The sequence below is a fragment of the Mobula birostris genome, chromosome 30 (genome assembly GCF_030028105.1).
Source record: "Mobula birostris isolate sMobBir1 chromosome 30, sMobBir1.hap1, whole genome shotgun sequence".
NCBI classification, from domain to species: Eukaryota; Metazoa; Chordata; class Chondrichthyes; order Myliobatiformes; family Myliobatidae; genus Mobula; species Mobula birostris.
Window position 1 is genome coordinate 9,978,207 of NC_092399.1, and position 26,771 is coordinate 10,004,977.

General features: G+C 43.7%; 1 protein-coding gene across 1 annotated transcript; it reads right to left on the reverse strand.

Moving 5' to 3' along the window:
* Positions 1-1,661: 1,661 nt before the first annotated feature.
* Positions 1,662-21,043, reverse strand: syf2 (SYF2 pre-mRNA-splicing factor). Its single transcript, XM_072247205.1, has 7 exons — positions 20,994-21,043; positions 17,655-17,753; positions 17,430-17,555; positions 14,310-14,427; positions 9,995-10,085; positions 5,475-5,573; positions 1,662-2,429 (listed from the first exon to the last, which is right to left on the reverse strand). Exons 1-7 carry the CDS (start codon positions 21,009-21,011, stop codon positions 2,264-2,266), a joined length of 717 nt encoding a protein of 238 aa, XP_072103306.1. The 5' UTR covers positions 21,012-21,043; the 3' UTR covers positions 1,662-2,263.
* Between the last annotated feature and the right edge of the window lie 5,728 nt (positions 21,044-26,771).

The following is a 26,771-nucleotide window of genomic DNA, read 5'->3' on the forward strand; positions in this document are numbered from 1 at the left end:
ATCAATGAAATCCAACAAGATGGACAACAACCAATATGTAAAAAAAATCAAAACCAGACCATACAAATACAAATGGAAAGAGAAAAAAAGAATAAAATAAATAACAAATATCCAGAACGTGAGATGAATAGTCCTTAAAGTGAGTCCATTGGTTGTGAGAACAGCTCAGTGATGGGGTAAGTGAACATATCCCCTCTGGTTCAAGAACCTATTGGTTGAAGGGTAATAACTGTTCCTAAACCTGGTGGTCTGGGTCCTGAGGCTCCTGTATCTTCTCCCTGATGCCAACAGCAGGAGAGCATGGCCTGGGTGCTGAGTGTCCCTGATGTTGGATGCTGCTTTCCTGCGATAGCACTCCATGTAGATGTGTTCAATAGAGGTCTGTACCCATGATGGACTGTGTTAGATCCACTACAGAGCTGCAAAGGGACTTAGTTGTCCTTGTGCAAGATTCCCTAAAGGTTAACCTGTGATTTGATTTAGTGGTAAGGAAGGCAACTGCAATGTTAGCATTCATTTTGAGTGGACACAACTATAAGACTAAGGATTATGTTATAGCCTTATAAGACATGCAGTGCCTAGGGTTCAAGTGAGTCAGAGGCTTTATGTGGCAGGTGCTTTAGAAATTTGAGATAACATATGATTTGAATCTTCATGAAGCGGCTTCTAAATTAAACTGTAATTCTACAGGGAAGAAAATAAGACTACCGCTGACGAATTCTCCCAAATTGTCCCTATGCAGAAGCAGAGTGGTGGGTGGCTCTGCATTTTCTTAGGAGCCCAATTTTCAAAGCGCAAACCCATAAACAGATGTTACTTACGCTCAAGAGAAAATTCTTCAAAATGGGCAAATCTCTTGTGGAAATGTAGTTTACTTGTAGTAACAAAATGGAACCTGTATTGTACCAGACACGAGGAAATCTGCAGATGCTGGAACTTCAAGCAACACACATAAAAATTGCTGGTGAACGCAGCAGGCCAGGCAGCAGACCCTTCATCCGAAACGTCGACAGTACCTCTTCCTATAGATGCTGCCTGGCCTGCTGCACTCACCAGCAATTTTTATGTGTGTTGCCTGTATTGTACCAGAGGGCTTTGCTAATAGTGTTTGTGCGACATTATGCCGATGAACCTTCAGCAGAAAGACAAGTGGATTTTGGTTATTGGAAGAATGCCACGTACACTAATTGAGGAGAATAACAGAATGTACCATCCTTGAACTCACACTGGTGTATAAGAGTGACTATGCTGTCTGTTTTTTCAAAGCTATCACCAGCTCTTGTACACTGCTAGCCTTCCCTTGCTGCAAATAAATGCACTTATGATTGATCTATTCTGAGTTATTTGTTGTTTGTTATAAGATTTAGCAAAATGGTGCTCGACACCCTCATACAGATGTAACAAACAATGTTATCATTTCTTGAACTTCTCATCTTTTTGCATTACACCCAAAGTTCTTCAATGATGCTTGTCGCTGTTTTTGTAGTGTTTCTCTTGATCTCTGCAATTTTTGGCTTTTCTCTAATCTGCAAAAGAGAATTTATTTGAGCTGGTGCTGATTAACGTACCAGCCCTGTGCAAACTGAAGTGTAATTATCATGGTCTCCAATACCAGTGGTGTAGCTTTGGACAGATATGGAATTACAAATTAGACAGTTTAATCTGAGCACTTTTTAATGTCAAGATATGTAAATAGCACATAAACAGGGAACATTTTAAATGAAGCTCATTTTATCTATACAATCTGCACAAGGTATTTACAGTTAGAAAAAAAATCTGCTTTGGCAGGGTGTTGTATCCAAGTAATCAGTTTACTAACTGATCAAAATCTTCACAGAAACCATGCATCAGATTACTAACCTGCAAAATAAACAAGCAAAAACTACCTTGTATATGTCGGCACATGTTTGAATTTAAAAATGCTCCTTAGTGATAAAAATGTCAGCTCTACTCAGTAAATCTTAAATCTTAAGAGAAACAAATGTGCACCTAAGGAACTGAGATGATACTACTAATGGCTAATATTTGTTCCTCAAAAATACAGGAAAAGACTGCATGGAGCCATATTAATTCACCTAACAATATATAAATCACATTAGTAATTAAAAAGCAAGTTGCATCCAACTGATGTGACATGGCTTCAGTCAGTGATGGATCCCTTATTGCATGAAAGTTCCTCCAGCACTCGTTGCAAACCAGATTTACGGAGTACAAAGGTATAAAACTTAGTCTCTGCATAAGTTGTCCATACGAAGGTGTCATATTAAACAGCTGTTCCTCGCTCCAAATTCTGCTTGATCTCTGCAGTATACTTTCCATAGAAGCGTTCTGCCTTCTTATTGAAGTTGGCATTTCTCTCATTAATATAATCAATATCAGCATCGTCATTGTAACGGCGTCGTCTGCTGTACTTGGCACGCTTCTCGATTCTGAAAACAAGGAATTTAAACTTTATACTGCTGCTTATGGCCAAACAACACAAAAGTCTTGCATTTACACAGTGATTGTCACATCTCCTCCAAAATATTTAAAAGCACGTTACACCTAACGAATTACTTGCTGAAGCCAATCACTGCTGAATGTGGAACAAAAAAAAATTAAGCCACAACTCCAACTGAAGTTGCACTTACTTGCTATGACACAGCAAGGTAGGTTGTGCTGGAGAATCCTACACTTCAACCTATCCTGCTGTGAGAATGATAATGAAAAGTTCACTGCTCTCAAGGGTATTTTTGTCATTTTGAATATCCCTGATATTCAGAGGCTTTTAAAAGTTTAAAAGATTATTTTCAAAAGTAAAGAAATAAATTTAGTAAATCCATGTTAGATTAAAAGCAGATAGAAAATAAACAATGAAAATATTTAACTAAACGCCACATTTAATAATGTCACTGACTCCACTTGTAGGCTAACCATGGCTACTAAAGAGACCAGATACAAAGTGCACCTGGTTGTGCAACTGAGAATGCTCTGGAGCCAGCACTGGACTCCGTGGAAGCCAAAGATGCACTGAACAGCAGATGGCAGAAATTCTTAATCTGCTTCAAAGTTTTTGTACGTTGATTGAAAGATACACAATGAACAGAACAAAATAATCATTTAACTGGGGTCGCTTGTAGTGTATCAGTTAGTGAAACGCTATTACAGTGCTAGCGATTTGGGTTCAAATCTGTTGCTGTCTCTAAGGTGTGGGGTTCCTCCAGACGTTTTGGTTTCATACGGGTTAGTAGGTTCATTGGTCACATCGGTGTAACTGGGCAACATGGGATCATTGCGCTTGCAGGCCTGTTACCGAGCCGTATCTATCTCTAATTAAAAAATAAATAAATATCTAAAGTGGCAGTCAGACTCTTGGACTACCAACTTACCCACAAGATGGCATTCCTGAATGCACAACCTTCTACAATAATGGACTGAAGCATCAGTCTAGATATCATTCATGTTCAAGTCTGCAGTGTAACTTCAATCCACAACCTTTTGACTCCAATTTGAGAATGCTACCAACGTAGCCACAACTTCGAGTAATTTGTTAGCTTCCCAATTTGAAATAGGTTATTGGTAATGACAAAGACCATATTTTTCTTGGTTCCTTAAGATTATTATACCCAGGGGAGGGGTTAGTGCGAATAAACTCCCAATTCGTGTATCTCAAGAAGCCTCTGAGAACCAAATCCACCACAAACACAAAATACTCTGCAGATGCTGGGGTCAAAGCATCACGCACAACATACTGGAGGAACTCAGCAGGTCGGGCAGCATCTGCGGAAACGAACAGTCAACATTTCGGGCCGAGACCCTTCATCAGGACTGAAGAGGGAGGGGGCAGGGGCCCTATAAAGAAGGTGGGGGGAGGGTGGGAAAGAGAAGGCTGGTAGGTGCCAGGTGAAAAACCAGTAAGGGGAAAGATCAAGGGGTGGGGGAGGGGAAAGGTGAAGGAGGAACAGAAGAAAGCACAATGGGTAGTAGAAGGAGACGGCACCATGAGGGAGGTGATAGGCAGCTGGAGGAGGGGGCAGAGTGAAACTGGGATGGGGGAAGAGAGGGGGAGGGAATTACTGGAAGTTGGAGAATCCACTACCTGGCCTTCACGTGTGGCTTAGCTACTAAGCCTGGAGGACTGTTTCTACTGACAGGAGAAGGGGCATAGACGGGTTGCTGATGTCTTAAAACCAGCTGCTTTCGGCAGATGGGGCTTGTCAGCCGTGGCTGGAAGCTCCTGTAGGAGAAGGAAAACTCTGATCTCAAACCTCCGCTGCCTTGCAGTTATACCCACTCATATTGAACCCTGAGGAAAAATCCACAGAGCTGGAGTCCCTAAGGTAGTTCTACGTCGAGTTCAATGTCCACTGGCAACGATGCCACTGGTGCCAAACTGTATCGGTCTCTGTGCCAGTCCTTTGGACTCATCAGTTATCTGAAGAGGGGGAGCAGCTTGCTCTCCATATCGCACTGCCTAGGCTTGCATACCATGGAGGCAGCTTGGACGCAACATCCAAAGTCGACCCCAACCAACGGAGGAGCCTCAAATCTTTTCTGATGTACTTAGGCACTAATATTTCAATATTTGTTAATTTCACTTAATACATCAGGGATACATGGGGACCAGAGGCTGCAGTATCCCAAAGGAATGTAGATTTCCACTTGATCCTATTAGTTACATAGAATTCAAAAATACTGCGTAGTATGATAGCTGTATATTCTGACAGCTTGCTTAGCCCTTGAAGTGTCTGTAATTAGAACTTTAAAAAGGAAAACTCACTACAGCATGAGTTCTCAGAAAAAGTCCACCTCTTAATGAGACAGTAAAAGAACAACCTTATTTGTTCCAGTTCAGTTAACGTACTCAAGGAGACCTACTGTGCTGGGTTCCCTGCCTGGGCTAGGCAAACTTAGATAATGCATTCAATGGATTTGTCTCCTGACAGCTGTCACTGAGGCAAGAGTTGGAATTAGCTCCTTCCAAAGTTTTGGATGACTTTCTTGGCATCACAAAACAATTCCAACATTCAGAATCAGCCAAAAGTCCTGCAGGGTCAGTCCAGAAATTTGATGCACATTCTTCAGTGGTCTTAGATCAGAATAACTTGAAAATTGTGACTCTTCAAGCTAAAGGACACGTAACAGGTATGCTACCTAATTATAACTAAACTTGTCACTAACCCCCAGCAGCACTTTAGAATGCAATTTAAAAATGTGAACTTATTTGAAATTATCTAGCATTTGTCCTAGTACAGATCCATCTGTTTAATATGAACAGGAATCACTGTAAAATGATTGACTCAAATTGGTAGCCAAGTAATTAAAGCAAATTTCCAATAAAACATTATTATAATTTTGCAAGGTAACCAATAGTCTCTAACAGGGTGTGTGGAAAGGAAGGTAAAACTCCACCCTTCTGCAAGATGTATTTTCCTACTCCGTGAAGTGCATCTGAGAACCATGCAACAGGCAATGTAAATTTAAAAAAAACTTACTGCTTATCGACATCTGCCACCAGTCTGTCCACTCCCTCCTTGGTAGGAACATGTGTGCCGTGCATTAGACTATTTGCAGTGGCATAGAACTCTTCTCCGCTATCCACAGGTATAAAAACAAACGTTTAGCGTGGAAGAAAGATGCTTTATATTCCCAAAATTAATAACAATAATGCAAATGTTATCAGTAACTGCTCTGTGATATGAAGGACTTTTTTTTTGTAAGCTAAGCAATCAAGTGAAGTACATAGTTGAAATAGAAATCTAAACAATCAGGTTTTATTTGTGTGTTTTTTTTCTTTCACATCTGCAACATTAATGTAATGCCCTCATAGTAATGAGAGATCTTATAGAAACATATAAAATTATGAAAATCATATACAAGATTGAGGCAGGAAAGTTGTTTCCACTGGTAGGTGAGACTAGAATTAGGCAACATAGCCTCAAGATTCGGGGGAGTAGATTTAGGACAGAGATGAGGAAAAACTGCTTCTCCCAGAGAGTAGTGAATTTGTGGAATTCTCTGCCCAACGAAGTAGTGGAGGTTACCTCAGTAAATATACTTACGACAAGATTGGATAGATTTTTGCATAGTAGGGGAATTAAGGATTATGGGGAAAAGGCAGGTAGGTGGAGAGGAGTCCATGGCCAAACCACTCCTGCTCCTATTTCCTGTGTTCATTGTATGACGATATGTGCACGTCTTACCTTTCAGAGATAACTACACTCATTTGCTCCATCATTGAAATGTTCCCACAACCAATAATCCTCACTTTAAGGACTCTTAATCTCATGTTCTCGTTATTTATTTATATTCGGACTTGCACAGTTTGTCGTCTTCTGCACGCTGGTTGATTTTTCATTGACTTTATTATAGTTACTATTCTATAGATCTGCTGAGTATGCCCACGGTAAAATGAATCTCAGGATTGTATATGGTGACAAACTGTACGTATACTTTGATAATACAATTTACTTTGTACTTTGCCCTTCTGCTACTGAAACCCTCTCTGACTCCTTTGCCAGGCTTGATTATTAACGTTTCCCCTTCTTCACCTCTGTAAATGAGCTTAATAAAACTAGTTCCTACTTTGTACTGAGCCACCTCTGCATCCAAAACATTTCAAATTCTCATCCTTTACTCACTTGTACCCTCAACCATCCCCACCTATGTAACTTCTACCAATGTGGCTTTCTGTTTCATTGACTCATCCCAACGTCTTTGACCCATTTAGCAGCCACCTAGACCAAATTCCTCCATCTCTGCTGTTAAGATTTAGACACTGTCTTAATATTTCCTTCTTTGTCAGGCACCTGTTTTTCTGAGTATGGGTTCAGTGCTGAGGTATTGACTGGATCTGATTCCAGGGAATGAGGTGGTTAAAGTGGTTAAGTACAGGTTTCTCTCGGGAAAGGTTTAGGAGATGGCTATTGAATAGCATAAAATTAAGGTTACATATAGAAAAGGCGAAACAGCAAACCAGAATAAAAATTAATTAATTGGTCAAAGGCCAGTTTCAAAAGGACAAAAGTCCATCAACCCAGTAAGACAGACAAAAGGGTGACTGGGAAAATTGTAATAAAACAATTAGGGAAGAGGTGGTTGATATATGGTTGAGGTACATTCCCAAAAGGAGCAATGAAGAACAAACAAGTCCAGAGGTCCAGGATGTTTAAAGAGATACAGTAGGTTATAAAGCAACAAAAAACATGTCCAGGCAAATACCAAGCTGATCATAGTGGTTGTGACAATACATTGAGAGGCGAGGAAGGAAAATGAGAAAAGGATAATTGCTAAGATAAATGCGGATCCCAAGATATTCTATCAGCACATAGAAACACAGAAAATAGGTGGAGTAGGCTACTCGGCCCTTCGAGCCTGCACTGCCATTCAGTATGATCATGGCTGATCATCCAACTCAGAACCCTGTACCTGCCTTCTCTCCATACCCCCGATCCCTTTAGCCACAAGGACCATATCTAACTCCCTCTTAAATATAGCCAATGAACCAGCCTCAACTGTTTCCTGTGGCAGAGAATTCCACAGATTCACCACTCTCTGTGTGAAGAAGTTTGAAGAAGAAGATGATGATCTTTATTGTCATTGTTGTGGAATGAAACGCAGTTTAGCAGCTCAACGTTTTGCAGCATGACAAAGAATATATACATAAAGTAAACTCTAAAACCTCAGGAGTGCAGTCCAAAATTAATAATACATGGATGGGGGGGGGGTGGTAGGACTATTGCACACCTGCCATTCCTGGAAGTGTGATGCATTTAGCTGCCGCCGTCTTAGGAGGGGGGCAGGAGAAGGGAAGGGGGTGTTATACATTTCACTGTTTGTGGGTAGAAGCTGTTAAGGAGTCTCTTTGTTTTCGTCCTTAATGCTCTGTATCTCTTCCCAAAAGGTAGAGGGGAAAACAGGTGATGTCCAGGATGAGTGAGGTCCTTTGAAATACAAGTAGCCTTCTTCCCCCTTTATCCTCAAACTGTGACCCCTCATTCTGGACTTCCCCAACATCGGGAACAACCTTCCTGCATCTAGCCTGTCCAATCCCTTAAGGATTTTATACGTTTCAATAAGATCTCCCCTCAATCTTCTAAATTCCAATGAGTATACGCCTAGTTCATCCAGTCTTTCATCATATGAAAGTCCTGCCATCCCAGGAATCAATCTGGTGAACCTTCTTTGTACTCCCTCTATGGCAGGGATGTCCTTCCTCAGATTAGGGGACCAAAACTGCACACAATACTCCAGGTGTGGTCTCACCAAGGCCTTGTACAACTGCAGTAGTAGCTCCCTGCTCCTGTACTCAAATCCTCTTGCTATAAATGCCACATACCATTCACCTTTTTCACTGCCTGCTGTACCTGCATGCCCACTTTCAATGACTGGTGTACAATGACACCCAGGTCTCATTGCACCTCCCCTTTTCCTAATCGGCCACCATTCAGATAATAGTCTGTTTTCCTGTTTTTGCCACCAAAGTGGATAACCTCACATTTATCCACATTAAATTGCATCTGCCATGAATTTGCCCACTCACCTAACCTATCCAAGTCACCCTGCATCCTCTTAGCATCCTCCTCACAACTAACACTGCCGCCTAGCTTCGTGTCATCCGCAAACTTGGAGATGTTGCATTTAATTCCCTCATCCAAGTCATTAATATATATTGTAAACAACTGGGGTCCCAGCACTGAGCCTTGCGGTACCCCACTAGTCACTGCCTGCCATTCTGAAAAGGTCCCGTTTATTCCCACTCTTTGCTTCCTGTCTGCCAACCAATTCTCTATCCACATCAATACCTTACCCCCAATACCCTGTGCTTTAAGTTTGCACACTAATCTCCTGTGTGGGACCTTGTCAAAACCCTTTTGAAAATCCAAATGTACTACATCCACTGGTTCTCCCCTATCCACTCTACTAGTTACATCCTCAAAAAATTCTATGAGATTCATCAGACATGATTTTCCTTTCACAAATCCATGCTGACTTTGTCCGATGATTTCACCGCTTTCCAAATGTGCTGTTATCACATCTTTGATAACTGACTCTAGCAGTTTCCCCACCACCAATGTTAGGCTAACTGGTCTACAATTCTCCAGTTTCTCTCTCCCTCCTTTTTTAAAAAGTGGGGTTACATTAGCCACCCTCCAATCCTCAGGAACTAGTCCAGAATCTATGTAAACAAATGAAGGACAACACATGGGAAAACGAGGTCTTTCAAGGACAAACTGGAATTTGCACATGGATGCTGAAGGCAGTATTAGGGTACTAAATGATTAGCTTGCATCTGCCTTAGTGAAGAAGGAGCTGACAGTTGAGACACCAAATACAGTAGAATTGATAGCATGGAAGCATTAGAAAAGTTGGCTGAACTTATGTGTTGTACGTTACTTCCTTGTTCAAAATAAGGACCAAGGATGAGCCTAGAAATGGAGGCCAGTCACTTTAACCTCAGTGGTCAGAAAGCTTTTAGAAATATTGATCTGGAACTGGATGAAAAGTCACCTGGAGGAAAATTGATTAATTAAGGCAAGTCAGCGAAGACAAATCATGTTTAACCAATTTGGTAGAATTCTTTGATGAGGTAATGGACAGTTGACAAAGGTAATGCAGTCAGTACATGGAGGTCATTCTTACCGAAACCTAGAACCTTAGCTGTTGTTTGTCCTTTGTACCTTTTTAATCATTATACTGAACATGATCATGACTGTTATTAGATAAATATTCACAAACCTGTTTACTAAATTTAGCATAATCAATACCAATTCCAACATGAGCAGCAACCTCAAAGTACCGAGAGACATTTTATCCTAATTCAAAGTGGTATATGAAGGCAATCCTATATTCAAAAGTGCAGAATAATCCCTGTGCTAGTAGCTATGAAACTTCCCATTGTACATCTGCAGACTAAGTGGTAATAATCGGTTCTCCACCACTCTCACATTGCATTTTCACCCTTGCACAGAGGAGAGGACGAAGATCTGAAAATACATTTTTAAAAGTAACTCACGCATCATCCTTTTGCTTCTCATATTGCTCCATATCTGGTTTAATCTGCTTCACCAGTCTTTGATACTGCCGGAACTGAGCAGCTGCAAAGTCTGAAACCAAAATTAAAAAGCATTCAGCAAATACCTTAACATCAATATATTCCTCATTTTATAAAGAAACCATGTACATTTGACATTGCAGTGTTTGCCGAGCTTGGCAATTAGCTTGCAAGATGAGGTGACATACTCAGTGTGCAGTTGTTGGTGTCTCTCTCTGGGAGTGCTCGTGTTTACATAGGCCCGTTTGCTTGCCTCGGTCCGAATGGCTACCCCTTCAGTAGCCCTACTGGCTCGTGTTTTTTTTTTACTTTTAAGGGTTCGTAGATGGTGTCTTATTTCGATATAGTCGTAACTGCTGGTACAGTACACAGTAAAAACAAGACAACGTTTTCCAGGACCGTAGTGCTACATGAAACAACACAAAAACTACACTAGACTACAGACCTACCCAGGACTGCATAAAGTGCAGGCATTACAATAAATAATAAACAAGACAATAGGCACAGTAGAGGGCAGTAGGTTGGTGTCAGTCCAGGCTCTGGGTATCGAGGAGTCTGATAGCTTGGGGGAAGAAACTGTTACATAGTCTGGTCGTGAGAGCCCGAATGCTTCGGTGCCTTTTGCCAGATGGCAGGAGGGAGAAGAGTTTGTATGAGGAGTGCGTGGGGTCCTTCATAATGCTGTTTACTTTACGGATGGAGCGTGTGGTGTAAATGTCTGTAATGGCGAGAAGGGAGGCCCCGATTATCTTCTCAGCTGAGCTCGCTATCCGCTGCAGGGTCTTGCGATCCGAGACGGTGCAATTTCCGAACCAGGCAGTGATGCAGCTGCTCAGGATTGGGGGGTGGAAGATAGACTTTTCTCAGCCTTCGCAGAAAGTAGAGATGCTGCTGGGCTTTCTTTGCTATGGAACTGGTGTTGAGGGACCAGATGAGATTCTCTGCCAGGTGAACACCAAGAAATATGGTGCTGTTAATGATCTCTACGGAGGAGTCATTGATGTTCAGCAGAGAGTGGTCACTCTGTGTCCTCCTGAAGTCAATAACCATTTCTTTTGTTTTGTTCACATTCAGAGACAGGTTGTTGGCTCTGCACCACTCCATTAGCCGCTGCGCCTCCTCTCTGTATGTTGACTCATTGTTCTTGCTGATGAGACCCACCACGGTCGTGTCATCGGCGAGCTTGATGTGGTTCGAGATGTGTGTAGCAGCACAGTCGTGGGTCAGCAGAGTGAACAGCAGTGGACTGAGCACACAGCCCAGGGGGGGCCCCGTGCTCAGTGTGATGGTTTTGGAGATGCTGCTTCCGAACCGGACTGACTGAGGTCTCCCAGTCAGGAAGTCTAGGATCCAGTTGCAGAGGGTTCAGGCCCAGTAAGCTCAGCTTTCCAATCAGTTTCTGAGGAATGATTGTGTTGAATGCTGAACTGAAGTCTCTGAACAGCATTCGAACATACGTGTCTTTTTTGTCCAGGTGGGTTAGGGCCAGGTGAAGGGTGATGGCAGTGGTGTCGTCTGTTGAACGGTTGGGACGATACGCGAACTGCAGCGGTCCATTGAGGGGAGCAGCAGGGTCTTGACGTGCCTCATGACGAGCCTCTCAAAACACTTCATGATGATGGATGTGAGTGCAACGGGATGGTAGTCGTTGAGGCAGGACACTGAAGACTTCTTCGGCACGGGGACAATAGTGGCGGCCTTGAAGCACGTAGGAATGACGGCGCTGCTCAGGGAGATGTTGAAGATGTCAGTGAGAATCTCTGCCAGCTGGTCTGCACATCCTCTAAGCACTCTGCCAGGAATATTGTCTGGTCCAGCAGCCTTCCGTGGGTTGACCTTATACAGGGCTCTCCTCACATCAGCCACGGTAAGACACAGCACCTAGTCATTTGGAGGAGGGGTGGTCTTCCTCATCGCCACGTCATTTTCTGCCTTAAAACGAGTGCAGAAGTTGCTTAATGCATCTGGGAGGGAGGCATCACCAGCACAGGCAGGTGATGTTATCCTGTAGATGGTGATGTCCTGAATGCCCTTCCACATGCGTCGCTGTCCTGGAAGTGTCTGTGGATTCGCTGGGTGTGTGCACGCTTTGCCACTCTGATGGCCCGGGACAGTTTGGCCCTCGCTGGTGTTAGGGCTGCCTTGTCGCCTGCTCTGAAGGCGGAGTCACGGGTCCTCAGCAGCGCACGCACCTCCGCGGTCATCCATGGCTTCTGGTTAGCGCGTGTAGTGATGGTCTTGGCCACAGCGACATCATCGATGCACTTGCTGATGTAGCTAGTCACTGATGCCGTGTACTCCTCTAAACTGGTAGAGTTGCCATCGGTTGCAGCCTCCCTGAACATGTGCCAGTCAATGTGCTCAAAGCAGTCTTGAAGAGCAGAGATGGCTCCTGCTGGCCAGGTTTCTACCTGCTTCTGAGCTGGTCTGGAGCACCTGACGGGCGGTCTGTATGCTGGGATTAGCATAACAGAGATGTGGTCTGAGTTACCGAGGTGGGGGCAGGGCTCCGCCCGGTACGTGTCAGGAATGTTTGTGTAAACAAGGTCCAACGCATTCTCCCCTCTCGTTGCAAAGTCCACGTTCTGATGGAATCTGGGGAGCACTGACTTAAGGTTTGTGTGGTTAAAATCTCCGGCGACAATAAACAGTCCATCAGGGTGTGCGTTCTGCAGTTCGCTAATAACCCCATATAGTTCACAGAGCGCCTCCGTAGCATTAGCGCTGGGGGGAATGTAGACACCGACTATAAGGACAGTGGTGAATTCCCGTGGCAAATAAAATGGTCTGCATCTAACAGTCACAAACTCCACTAGCGATGAGCAGTGGCTTGAAACCAGCACAGAGTTCTTGCACCATTCCGTATTGATGTAAACACACAAGCCACCGCTGCGAGTCTTACCGGAGAGAGCTGCATCTCTGTCCGCTTGAAACAAGACGAGCCCATCCAGCTGAATGGCGGCATCCGGGATTCCGTCGGTGAGCCACGTTTCCGTGAAAACATACGCACAGCAGACTCTGTACTCACGCCGAGTATTTCGTTGGAGTCGGATGTAGTCCAATTTATTGTCCAGGGAGCGGACACTGGAGAGCAGAATGGACGGGAGAGCTGGCCGGCTCCTGCCCGCTCGCCTCGCTTCCACTTACGACGTCCCCACCTCCGGCCACCAGCATCAGGCGACTCCGAGGACTGTAGGCTCGATCCCCTCAGCAAGCTGAGGTCGCATAACTTAACCAGCAGATCTTCATGAAGGTTTGTTTTTGGATGATCTCTGTACTGTAGCAGCATCTGGCGATGGTAGATAGTTGCTCTGTTATCCATGTGCCCTGATCAAAAACTGTGCCTTAAAATTGAATTAAAAAATTAAAGTAACACCAGATCCGAAAGGCCGCTGCTGCTGTGCCGTGCGGCCTGCTGTTTGCAGAGTTATCAGAAGAGAACCACACTTCTAAAAAATTCCTGTGCCTGCTTTGCGTTTGCCAGCATCAGGACCTCCACAGTGTCCCAGTTAAAGTGCTCTCAGTACATGAAGATCGAGAAGGACACCACTTTTAACTGGGACACAGTGGAGGATGTCACCTTGCCTGCAAGCTAATTGCCAAGCTTGGCAAACACCGCAACATCAAATGCCTCAACCAATATTCACCACCATTCTAAAGCATGTATACATTAAACAAGAATATTCTTTATTTTTATCTGTGAAAATGTGGTCTTGGCAAAAATACTACTTAAGATAAAAGCATTCCAGTGTCTATGCATGGATGGAGTCAGCGGAAAACAAAAACAGACAGGGTTTCTAATTCTGATTCTAACCCGTAGCCTCTATTCAGTAAACACAAGAGTTACGCTAGGATTCATTCAGTGTCTGGAAGAATTCACTCAAATAGATCATATCAGAAACCATGGCTCTAAAAGTCAAAACCTTGAGGAAGATGCAATTAGTGGGATTACTTTTTCCCTCCCCCTTAGGTGTAACAACCAACTTTTAAATCAGATGGAATAGCTGCGAACCAGTAAGCTGCCTTCTGGCATATAGCAATGCATTCCAATCTGACCTTTCTGATTACACTTGATCTTTTGGAACATGCTGTTTAGAGATGGTGGCCAAGAACACGCAGCCATAATCCCCTTACCTCACCCACACTTCTAACCACATAAGTGACAGGCTAATTCAGACATAATGAACTAGATTTAACACCGTGACCCAACTGACCAATGCTAGACAGGTATTTATTGAGTTTCTAGCAGTTGTGTGACATTAAATAGACCAAATACCTGAAAACCCAGGATCTGCATTTTTCTTCTTTTTCTTTCGCTCCCACCGCTCTGCATCATCAGCACTAATTTCTAAAAGCTTAACTCGTTCATAATCTTCACCCTTTTCCCGACACTCCTACAAGGTTAAGAAGAAACTAAATAACAATCCCATAATTGTAATACACAATATCCTCAGGCTCAGTTACTCCAAGATGCAAATACAGTACTGTGCAAAACAAACAACCATAAACACACACACACACATACACACACACACACACACACACACACACACACACACACAGAGTAAATCTGGAGCAAAGGATGATAGCGATGGTGAAGGTAGAGTCCCGGGAGGGGTGTGGGACAGATGGCAGAGGAGTGCCAGGGCGGCGGTTTGATACGAGTGCAGACACACCCAGCTCTGAAACACCAGGCATTTGATTCCAAACAATTGCTGTATTGATCATTAAAGAATGTCTCTCTGGTGTGGTGCTTCTCTCTCCCTTCCCTTTTCCCAAGTGTGATTCTCCTCTCCCTGTCCTCTTCCCACTCTCAGTCCGTGGTAGAGACCCATATCAGAATCAGGTTTGTCATCACTCACATTTGTCATGAAATTTGATTTCTTTATGCAACAGTAGTGCAGTGTAATACATAAAATCACTACAGTCCTGTGCAAAAGCCTTAGACACCCTAGCTACATATACCGTATATACGCCTGTCTTTTGCACAGTGTTGTATGTTGCAATAAATTATAAGGACAAATATATACATAAAATTACATTCAAATGCTAGACTGGACTTTCCCTGTTGATTCAAATGATTTTAATTTAATTTTATGCTTTGCTGAAAGAGATGCTGCAAGGTTAGATTTTAAACAAAATTATATTTCCTCTTCGCAATACCAAGAAGGATGGTACTTAAATCTCATTTGTTTGCAAGTGGGTATATCTGAGCTGCAGTTCGTGAAGAGAGTGCCTCTGTTGATGGTGCTGTTGGGAAGGGAATGACAGAACATGGATCCAGAGAAGTTGAAGGAAAGCTCCTACATTCCAAGTGGTGTACACGCGCAGAGATACTTGTTCTCCTTGGACGGCAGAGGCCATGGGCTTGGATGGTACCGTCGGAGCAGTCCAACGGACTGTGATGCATTTAGAAATGGTACAAACTACTGACAATGCGTGCTACTGATGGAAGGTATGAACACTTAGGGTGGTGCACGGGTTACCAATTAAAGTGACCGCTTTGTCCTGAATGGTCCCGAGCACTGCACTCATCCACGCAAGTGCAAAGTATTTCACTGCACTACTTTTTGTGCCTTGTGTTGTGATGCAACTCACTGAAAGAGTTTGACTAGAGACACAGCTAGTTGTGGAGCACAGGGCTTCATCACCATAGCCTATTAACTCTTCCACAGCTCCTTGCTGCCTATCTCCAATAGATTCTGCCTTGCTACTTTTACTTCTGCTCTAGAATTCAGTTTATTGGAAGTACATCAAATACAATTGTTGCCTGTTACCTATATACTGGATCTATTATAAACATCCTGGTGTCTCGTATTCTACGAGATGTTGAACTAAAGCACTCAACTACACATCAAGGTTTCCTATTTTTGCAAATAGTAAGACAGGAAAATCCAACGGCAAAATACCTGGTGAGCTCAGAAGAAAAATATAGCATAGCCAATCCAATTCCTAAAGAAGTATGGTTTCCACAGGTTGAAAATCTCCAATTGTGCTCCAGTGCCTTTGTGTCCCCCAGATATTGCACCTGGAGCTTCAGAACTCAGAATTTCTTTGAACTAAAGTCAAAACTATACAAGCAAATGTAGGGAGTCATTTTGTGATTGAAATATTCATCTGTAAATCCTAGAAACTACGCTAATAAAGAATGTTTCCCCAGTCTTCAGGGAAATGTAATAATAATCTGCAGCTTTTGTGTAATCATTCGTTCATTATGTGCCATGTCCTATGACATGAGTGATCACGGACTTTCCATAACCGTGATTGTTCTTGGCATAGTTTTCTAAAGAACTGGTTTGCCATTGCCACCTTCTGGGCAGTATCTTATCCAAAATACCACATCCAAATTCTGCCAGCTGTAGAAGAACATAACCCTCCCCCCATCCCAGCTAATGCAATGAAACATCAATCTCTAATGAGCTCAGAGTGATAGAAAATTCAAAACCACCTTATTTTTAGACTAAGCAGAAGAGATATATTATGAAGCAAAAGAGAGACTGTAGATGCTGGAAATCTGTATCAACAACTTTATTCTGGATTTCTTCATGGTGCTAATGAAGGGCCTTGGCCCAGAACGTTGACAGTTCATTTTCCTCCATAGATGTTGCCTGCTCTGCTGAGTTCCTCCAGCATTGTGCACTCATCCACATGTATTGCTGTGTCCTTGCTCAGCACCGTCATTACTGCATCAACAAGCATGTTGCAAATAATGGTGACTTGCTAATTCTTTTGAATCTTTAAACTTTTGCGTAACATTTAAGATTTAAATAATGGATGAACAAAATATCTTACTGATTACTTCAACAGAAAATCTGCATAATTTATAAAAGATATATTTCAGAGGTACTGATATTGCTTGGGTGGTGGGGTGGTGATATGCCTCTACCAAGGAGGTGTAAGGTGCTCCTTCCCTCTGCTAGCCTGCAGGTCACCCTTAGGAAAGGTGTAGCACCTGCTTAGCACACCCCCACCCCCCGGATCAAGGTCATGTGAAGCCATGGGAGCAAGTGGTGGATGGTCATATGAGCAGCCGGTGCCTATCACAAGTTCTGGTTATGTGACTACTGACGCCAGGCAGACAACCTCTGAAGAGTATTGATATTGGCTGGGGTCACCCATCTTGTAAAGACACTACCCCAAAGAAGGCAATGGCAAACCACTTCTGTGGAAAAATTTGCCCAGAGCAATCACGATCATAGACCATGATCGCCCATGACATATGGCATGGCAGATAATGATGATGATGAATTATATTGTCCAATTACAGAAATGCAGAGTGTTTTACAGCTTAAGACAAAGGGCTACTAACTTCATTTTATTTCAGAAATCTTATTTCTGAATCCTAAATGTTTTACAGTGAGCTCTGGAATCAACTTTTATAAAATAATTCAAGTACCTTTTTTTTCTCTTCCACCTTTAGCTCCCATTCCAGTCGTGCTTTTTTGGCCTCCCAGTTGGCCGGAAGTTTCAACAGCCTGTCCTCTTCTGTCACTGCTTGGTGGTTCAATTTCCGAGATTCATTCTGCAAATAAATAACCAGTCATAAATTCAAGAATTCTCAATGAATCTGGTACTACTGCAGTCCGCCTTTAGAATGTTCAACAGGATAAATATTTCTCACCCTCTTAAGATGGAGATCACGGAATCTCTTCAGTCTTTCTTCCCGTTTCTGTGCAGCTGAGGTCTCACCCTCTGCACTGCTGCAAGGGGCATCCTGCTCCTGTGGTTGTCAAAAGAAAATGAAATTCTTATATGTTCAAATTTATTTCTCAAAATGAGAATTACTTTGCATGTTTTGATGTAGAGGAGACTATGAGCATGAACTAAGTGTTTACTGAAAGAAGGAACTCATAGAATCGAGCTGCTGAACTATGGAGGGAAGTTGAGGGAAGAAGGCTTCAGATCTGATGGCATGACAGAATTTTTTTTAAAAGTAGGTTTAGATGGAGATAGGGTCTGTCATTAATTTGGACAAGGTTTAATAGAATGCCACAGCTGGGGATTGAAGGCTTTTTGAGGGCTGGAAAGAGTTTCAAAGGTGGGATGGATGAGTTTCTGGGTACATGTTTTAACAATATGATGGACCCAATTATAATTTCCCTGGCACTGGTTCCCCTGGTCCCCATCACTCATTTGATGCCCTGTTCTCATTGCTACCATCAGGAGGGATACAGAACCCTGAACCCTGATGATTCAGGAACAGCTTCTTCCCCTCTGCTCTCCAATTTCTGAATGGATATTGAACACATGAACACTACCTCACTACTTTTTAAAAAACTTTGTATTTTTGCACTATTTATTATCTCACAGCTTTTCTCTATTATTATGTATTGCATTGTACTGTTGTCACAAAGATAACAAATTTCATGACATATGCCAGTGATATTAAACCTGATTCTGAAATATTTACAAGCATACAGTTACAGCCCTTCAGCATTAACTTTGTGGGTTTTTAAAATGTTTAAAAATATCTTTCTACTCTTAAAACAATTAGGTGTTTTAGTTTACTTTCTGAACAGGATATTGAAATAAGTTAGAATATCAATTGCCGGTGGTGTAGTGGTATGCGCACCCGGACTTCGGAACAAGAGATCTCGGGTTCGAATCCAGCCAGCTCCCTGCACGCTTTCCATCCCTGATGGGTTGAGCATCGAGCTAGCAACCCCGCTTCATAAAACAGACAACGCTAAAGAAAATGGCAAAGTTGCCACCCGATGCGCCAAACAAGGCGCTGGGAGGAACTTTACCTTTTTCTATTAATATAATAGAATATGAATATATTATAGTAATATATTGACACTTAATATTTTAACTAATACACTCAGCAATTAACAATTCTGCATATTGATTGGAAAGAATATACTTTTTTTTTGCTTGTCACAGCTTTCAGCTGCCTCAATACAGACATTTGATATTCTATTTGCAGCGTTTCAATTATTGCCAGCTTGCACAAACTACATTTTCATCACCAACTCCATCTTCTCCCTGGCCACCGCTCAGTCTGAACAGGGATATTTGCAACCCGCCAGCCAGAATGACATCCATTTTTGGCTCAATTTCCTCTCCATCATGAAGATCTACCTACCACTGTAACTTCGCCCGTCCATTTCCCTACCTCAGGTTATGCGCTGCCAAAATCTTAAGCTGTCCTTTCAGTACCTTTATGCAAAGCTCTTCCAATGTTCTTCTAGCCTCAAAAGGTAGTGGATTCTGCCTTATACATCACAGGTAAAGGCCTCCCAACTACTGAGCACATCTACACGAAACGTTGTTGTAGGGGGGTGTAGGAAGGCAGTATCCATCGTCAGAGATCCCCACCACCCAAGCCATGCACTTTTCTCGCCGCTGCCATCAGGTAGAAGGTACAGGAGTCTCAGGACTCGCACCACCAGGTTCAAGAACAGTTACTACCTTTCAACCATCACGCTCTTGAATAAAAGGGGATAACTACACTCACTTGCCCCATCACTGAAATGTTCCCACAACCAATGATCTCACTTTAAAGACTCTTTATCTCATGTTCTTGTTAGTTATTGCTATTTACATTTGTATTTGTACAGCTTGTCACCTTCTGCACTCTGGTTAATCTTTCACTGATTTCTCTTTTATAGATTTGCTTAATGTGCCCACAGGTAAATGAATCTCAGGGTTGTATATGGTGACATACACGTACTTTGACAATAAAATTTACTTTGAACTTTGAACATTGATAATCATGAATCCTGCGATGTAGCCTGCACAGTAAGCCATATCATTTCAATCACGTGAGCATCCAGTGACTCAGAATTGATACCAATCCATTTTCAACCTTTTGCTTAAACCCTTGAATTATTTAATGTTTCTAACTCCTGCCGTATGACTATCTGAGAACTCTATGTTCCTTCAGCATGGTCCTGGGGAAGGGGGTTCTGATGCACTGTCAACTCCCAACTAACAACTACCTCACACTATTTCTTCTTTATCTCACTCCATAACCCACATCTTTCCCTTCAACATTCACTGTTCGGTTCATAACCATTTAAATTCCTAACTTCTGGAATTTCCCCATCTACTAAAGCCAGGTTTTGTATTTTTTCCTCTTTGCTTAATGCTTGACTTTCACCTAATTTTCATGACATTAATTCCATGCCTACGACAATAAGCCTGCGATTGAACTTGATCATTGCCCTAATTTCCCCTTGTTTGGTTTCATGGCAAAAATAGTCAAATTACACCATCATCCTACCATGGAACGTTTTACAACATTACATACATGGGAGTTGGTGTCGAGCAATTACAAAGTGTGACGAGAATCACAGAAAGATCATAACTCTACATGCCTAATGCTGGAAGGTGAGGTTCAGCTGAGGAGTTGTTTGAAACGGACGGTCCCAAGCCCGGCTGCGAAAGAGGGGAGGGTTGTGCATGGGGCTAGCAAGCCCATCCCGTAAAAACACAGCCCCACAGAAACGCCAAAGGTCTCATTCCTGGGAGAGGAAGGATCTTTGAAGATGGGCGGCACCAAGGGGACAATTTGAAAGGCTGGTCCAGAATAGAGGATTCCGTCGAGCTGCTTGCTGTCAGCCCCAGTAGGGGTGATGGGTTTAAGAAAAATAAGCTGATAAGATACAAGCCAAATGTGTTAAAATTTCTTCTCTGATTTCCTATTTATATCTGGGCGCACCGACTATGTTATTGCAAAATGAAGCACTGCTGCAATTAACATTCAAGCCCATTTTCTTCAGGCATCCTCGCTTGGTTTACAAACCACGGCAATGTTTTTCTTCCATCGCACCCTGGCGAACAGTTCACATTTATTCGGCCTAACAGCTGAGGGAGGTTTAACGCGATACTAAACGCTTCTGAGCTCTGACGGCTGAACTTCTCCGCCCCGCCGCTCACCGGTAACAAAGGCACACAGTCTCGTTCGTAAAGCCCGTGATGAAGCCTAAATTCCGGACCACCTTCCCCCGACGCTCACCTCACAAGCCGCCGCCATCTCAGGAGCTTCCGAGCGACGTAATAACCAGGCGTCACCAACCAGTTGCCGTCCTCCTTGGCGCAGTAGATTGACATCACTGCGCGTTGCCATGGTATTCGGCTCTTGTTCTATTGTCAATGGGAGGAAGGTAGCTATGGTGCTGTGGCCTAGAGAGTTGGTCGGCCCTCCGCTAGGGCAGTGTTTAGTCTGAAAGGCAAAATTCCAAACAATAAGTCATCTGAAAGAAAAAAAGAGTGCTGGAAGTACTCAGATGATCGGGCAGCAGCTGTGGGGGAGAGAGAGTTAATGTTTCAGAACTAAAATAGTTAAGAGTTAGTCATAGTCTTACTTTATTGATCCCGGGGGAAATTGGTTCGTACTATAATATACTGTAGTAGATGTTTTATTTCGTATAACGCATGCCTATATCATTAACGTCAAAGTTCAAAGTAAATTTATTATCAAACTGCATATATAGACAACCCTGAGATTCATTTTCTTGCGGGCATACTCAGTAAATCCACAGAATAATAACTGTAACAGGATCAATGAAAGACCACACCAACATTAGCAGACATCCCACCTCTCCCGGAAGTTCCGGGAGCCTCCTGCATATTAATAGGGCTCCCTGATGCCTGCAAGTTATATACAATACCCCAGAAATCAATTTTTTGAGATCGAGTGAGAGAAAGCAAGTGAGAGCGACCACGAGAAAGAGCGAGAGCACGAGAGCGACCACAAGAGAGAGAGAGCGCGCGTCATGGCAGGGTGTTCCAAAAAAAAGGAAAATATAAAATGTACGTCTCCCCAGACTACCCCTAAAGTGTACCCCTGCCTAATAGGGGTCAAAAATAATGACAGTGTTGCTCGCTGTACTGATTGCAACAGTGACTTTTCTATTGCCCATGGTGGATTAAGACTGTAAAAGACATGTTGAGGTGAGTTTAACAGGTGTCATTCGTTCATTAGACAATAGACAATAGACATTAGCATAGCTAATGTTATTTAAACTAGCTGGCTAGCTGCTAAGGAGCTACTCTGTTGCAGACATCACACCTCTCCCGGAAGTTCCAGGAGTCTCCTGCAAATTGATGGTGCTACTTCCCTGAAATGAGTTTTTGCAGGGTGGGATGTCTGCATTAGAGTTCAGCCAGTGTGCAAAAGACAACTGTGCAAATACAAAAAGAAAGAAACAATAATAATAAATAAACAATAAATATCAAGAACATGAGATGTAGAGCCCTTGAAAGTGAGAACATTGGTTGTGGGAACATTTCAATGATGGGGTGAGTGTAGTTAATTCCTTCGGTTCAAGAGCTTGATGGTTGATGGGTAGCAACTATGGTGGTGTGCGTCTTGAGGCTCTGTACTTATTCATGAGGCAGCAGGTAGAAGAGAGCATGGCCTGAGTTGGTGGAGGTCCCCGATGTGGCTGCCACTTTCCTGTGACAGCATTTCATGTAGATGCGCTCAATGGTGGGGATGGCTTTACCCGTGATGGACTGGGCCGTATCCAGTACTTGTTGTAGGATTTTCCGTTCAAGGGCATTGGTGTTTCCATACCAGGTGGTGATGCACCCAGTCAATGTACTCTGCATTACACATCTATCGAAGTTCGTCACACTTTAGATGTCATGCCCAATCTTTGCAAACTTATAAGGAAATAGAGGCACTGTTGTGCTTTCTTCATAATTACACCTACTTGCTGGGCCCAGGACAGGTTCTCGGAAATAATAACACTCAGGACTTTAAAGTTGCTGACCCTCTCCACCTCTGTTCCTCCAATGAGGACCAGCTCATGGTTTTCTTCTCCTAAAGTCAATAATCTATTCCTTGCTGACACTGAGAAAGAGGCACCACTCAGCCAGACTTTCAACCTCTCTTCTATGCTGATTCATCACCACATTTGATTCGGCCTACGACTTTGCTGATATTCAAGTCAGCAAACTTGAATATGGCATTGGAGCCAGCTTAGCCAGTCTTAAGTGTAAGGCGAGCAGTGCAGGGAGCTAAGCCCACTGCCTTGTGGTGCACCTGTGCTGATGAAGATTGTGGAGGATGTGCTTTTGCCAGTTCGAACTGACTGGGGTCTGCAAGTGTGTAAATCCAGGATCCAATTGCACAAGGAGGTATTGAGGTCAAGGTCTTGGAGCTTATTGATTAGTTTTGAGGGGATGATGGTATGAATGCTGAGCTGTAGTCGATAAAGAGCATCCTGATGTATGTACTGTATGTGTGCTGTCTAGATGTTCCAGGGTTGAGTGAAGAGCCAATGAAATGGCACCTACTGTGGACCTGTTGCTCCGGTATGCAAATTGGAGTGGATCCAAGTCGCTTCTCAGGCAGGAGTTGGTATGTTTCATCAACAACCTCTCAAACACTTGATCACAGTGGATGTCAGTGTTACTGCATGAAAGTCATTGAGGCAGATTGCCATGTTCTTCTCAGGCACAGTATAATTGAAGCCTGCTGGAAGCAGGTGGGTAACTCAGACTGCTGAAGTGAGAGGTTAAAGATCTCCATGAACACTCCAGCCGGTTGATCAGCACAGGTCTCTAGTACTTGACCAGTCTTCTGTCTATGCTGGATACTTTCTGTGGGTTCACCCTCCTGAAGGCTGCTCACAATCCAGCCTCAGAGACTGAAATCACGGGGTTATCAGGGCCTGTGGGAGGTCATGAGGTTTCTTCCATGTTTATATTGTCAAATTGAGCATCGAGCTCATTTGGAAGTGAAGTCCTGCAGTCACCTACGCCGCTCAATTTGACTTGACAAGAGGTGATAGTATTCAAGCCCTGGCACAACTGTCGAGCATTCTTCGTTGATTCAAATTTAGTCCGGAATTGCCACTTTGCCCGTGAGATGGCTTTCCAGAGATGGTACCTCGTCCTCTTGTGACTTTCTTGGTCACCAGAATTGAGTATCTCTGATTTGACTCGCAGCAGATTGTGAATCTTATGGTTCATCCAGGGCTTCTGATTGGGGAGGACTCTGAATGATTTTGTGGGGACACACTCGTCTATGGCTGTTTTAATGAAGTCCATGACAACCATGGTGTGTTCATTCAGATCCTCAGGTGAGTACTTGAACACGGCTCAGTCCACTAACTTGAAGCAATCCTGTAGCCGCTCCTCGGCCTCCTGGGACCACCTCTTAGTTGTCCTAATCTCTGAACCTTTGCTCTTTACCCTCTGCCTATATGCAGGTGGGAGAAGGATAGCCAAGTGATCTGATTTACCGAAATCCAGGCAAGGCGTGGAAAGATAGGTACACCAGTGGTCTAGTGTGTTGGGACTTCTGGTGCTATAGGTCAGATGATGAGACGATAGGCATTCCTCATCTCAGTGAGCAGGTTGAGGAGAAATTGAGAGGAACAGAAGGAACCTGTATGGCAGGATGGACAACAAGGTTGTCCAGATGACACAATGCAGGCTAGCAATCGATGAATGAAGGGAGAGGGAAAAAGAGAGAGAGAGAGAGAGGGGGAGAGGGGGAGAGAGGGAGGGAGAGGGAGGGGGAGAGAGGGAGGGAGAGGGAGAGGGGGAGAGAGGGGGAGAGGGGGCAGAGGGAGAGGGGGAGGGGAGGGAGAGGGAGGAGGGAGAGGGAGAGGGGGAGAGAGGGGTGGGGAGAGGGTGGGAGAGGGGTGGGGAGAGAGGGGGGAGAGAGAGGGGAGGGGCGAGAGGGGGAGAGAGAAGGGGAGAGAGGGGAGGGTAGAGAGAGGGGGAGAGGGGGGAAGAGAGTGGGAGGGGAGAGAGAGGGGAGAGAGGGGGAGGGGAGAGAGAGGGGAGATAGGGGAGAGAGGGGGAGGGGAGAGAGGGAGAGTCTGACTGTCCTTTCACTTCTTCCCTTTCCAATACCCATGGACTGACACAGCCCCTCCCAAGTAATGATTCATTCATCCAGATGAAGAGTGTCATCTACTATTCATTTCCCTCACCAGATGGTCCCTAAGCCACTGGGTTCCTCTAACATTTCATTCGTTGGCAGCAATTCACTTGCACTTCTTCCAATTTAATGTACTGTATTTGCTACTCTCAATGTGATCTCTTCCACAATGGAAAAAAACAAACGCAGAATGGATGACTGTTTTGTAGAATATCTCTGTTTTAGGTCCACAGGGACCTAATTGTCCACCTCACTCCCACTCCAACAGCAATGCCTTAGCCTCCTGCATTGTTTCAATGCTGCCCAATGTAAGCTCAAGGTAATGCATCTCATTTTCTGTCAAGGTACATTGCAGCCCTCAGGATTCAATATTCAATTCGACTAGCTATTCTCTCTTGTGTTAAAACTTGTCAGTTTTTATGTAATATTAGTTTTCCTCCCTTGATGCAGCCTGATGTGCTGTCAGTTTCCAGATTTGTCTCTTGATTTCTCGCAATTCTATGTTTGGCATCTCACAGTTACATCATGCTCTTCTGATTTTTTTTCCTTCTCATGATGCCTGCGCTTACAGTATGTTTACTATACAGCACCAGCAGCATGATGTTAACCTGGTGAAGCTTTGTCTCCATCCAGTCACATCCCCTTTCTGAACCTTAGGTCTGTGAGTGAGATTTAAAAAGGAGCATTCATGGGCTTTTGGCATTTTCTGGCGGCCCAATCAAATTAGCAAGAGCAAATACAAATAAGGCAGGGACAAGCGGAATGGCCATTGTTGGAGCGGTCATTGTGTGAGTGAACCAGTGCTAGAGTGGGGAGGCTTTGGCTCATAAGGCTTTGGCAAGAAAAGACTTAGGCAAGGTAAGTATCTGATAACTTTCTTAATCTTCATTCGAGCAGTGAGGATGGGGCAGTGTTGTGCTCTTTTGTGTGGGATGTGGGAACTCTGGGAGACCTCCAGCCTCCCGGATAACCACATCTATACCAGATGCACCAAGCTGCAGCTCCTCGGAGAATGTGTTAAGAAGCTGAAGCTGTAGCTCGATGAGCTTTGGCTCATATGGGAAACTGAGGAAGTGCCAGAGAGGAGCTACAGGGGGGTAGTCACCCCTAAGTTGCAGGAGGCAGGTGCCCGAGTGACCGGCAGGAGAGGAAATGGAAATGGGCAACCAGTGCAGAGTCCCCGTGTGACTGCTCCCCTCAATAATAAGTGTACCACTTTGGATTCTGTTGGGAGGGGGAACAGCCTATCAGGGGGTGAGCTGTAGCTACTGGGTTTCTGGTACTGATTCTGGCATTGTGGGTCAGAGGGGAAGTGAGGAGGAGAGAACTACAGTAGTGATAGGGGATTCTATTGTCGCAGGAGTAAAGATTCTGTGAACGCGATCGAGACACCCAGGTGGTATGTTCCCTCTCAGTGCTCGTGTCAGTGACACCTTGGATCAGGTCCATAGCATTCTAAAGGGCTGTCAGAAATCTTGGTACACATTGTCACCAATGACATGGGTAGGAAAAAGAGAGGAGATCCTGAAAAGACGATGTAGGGACCTAGGTAGAAAGCTGAAGAGCAAGGCCTCCAGAGCAGTAATCCCTGGATTGCTGCCTGTGCCATGATCCAGTGAGGGTAACAATTGGATGATTTGGAAGATGAATGGTATACTGTGCAGGGTTTCAGATCTGGGATCTCTTCTCCTGAAGCTGATTGAATCATTCTCCTGAGGATATATAATAGTGGTAAGTTAGAATTGAATTAACTTTATTTCTTACATCCTTCACATACACGAGGAGTAAAAATCTTTATGGTAAGTCTTCATCTGAATGTGCACTATGCAAATCATAGTAATTTATGAAAAGTGGTATGTAAGATATACAACAGAACAGTTAATATAGCTCAGA

Bases quoted from the DNA above. Each gene is read 5' to 3' on its own strand.
- syf2 (XM_072247205.1), bottom strand. The intron at 10,086-14,309 runs GTATTTGGTCTA...TTTTGGTTTCAG, and splicing joins TGCAGATCCTGGGTTTTCAG to ACTTTGCAGCTGCTCAGTTC. The intron at 2,430-5,474 runs GTAAGTTTTTTT...CCTTGTTTTCAG, and splicing joins GTGGCAGATGTCGATAAGCA to AATCGAGAAGCGTGCCAAGT.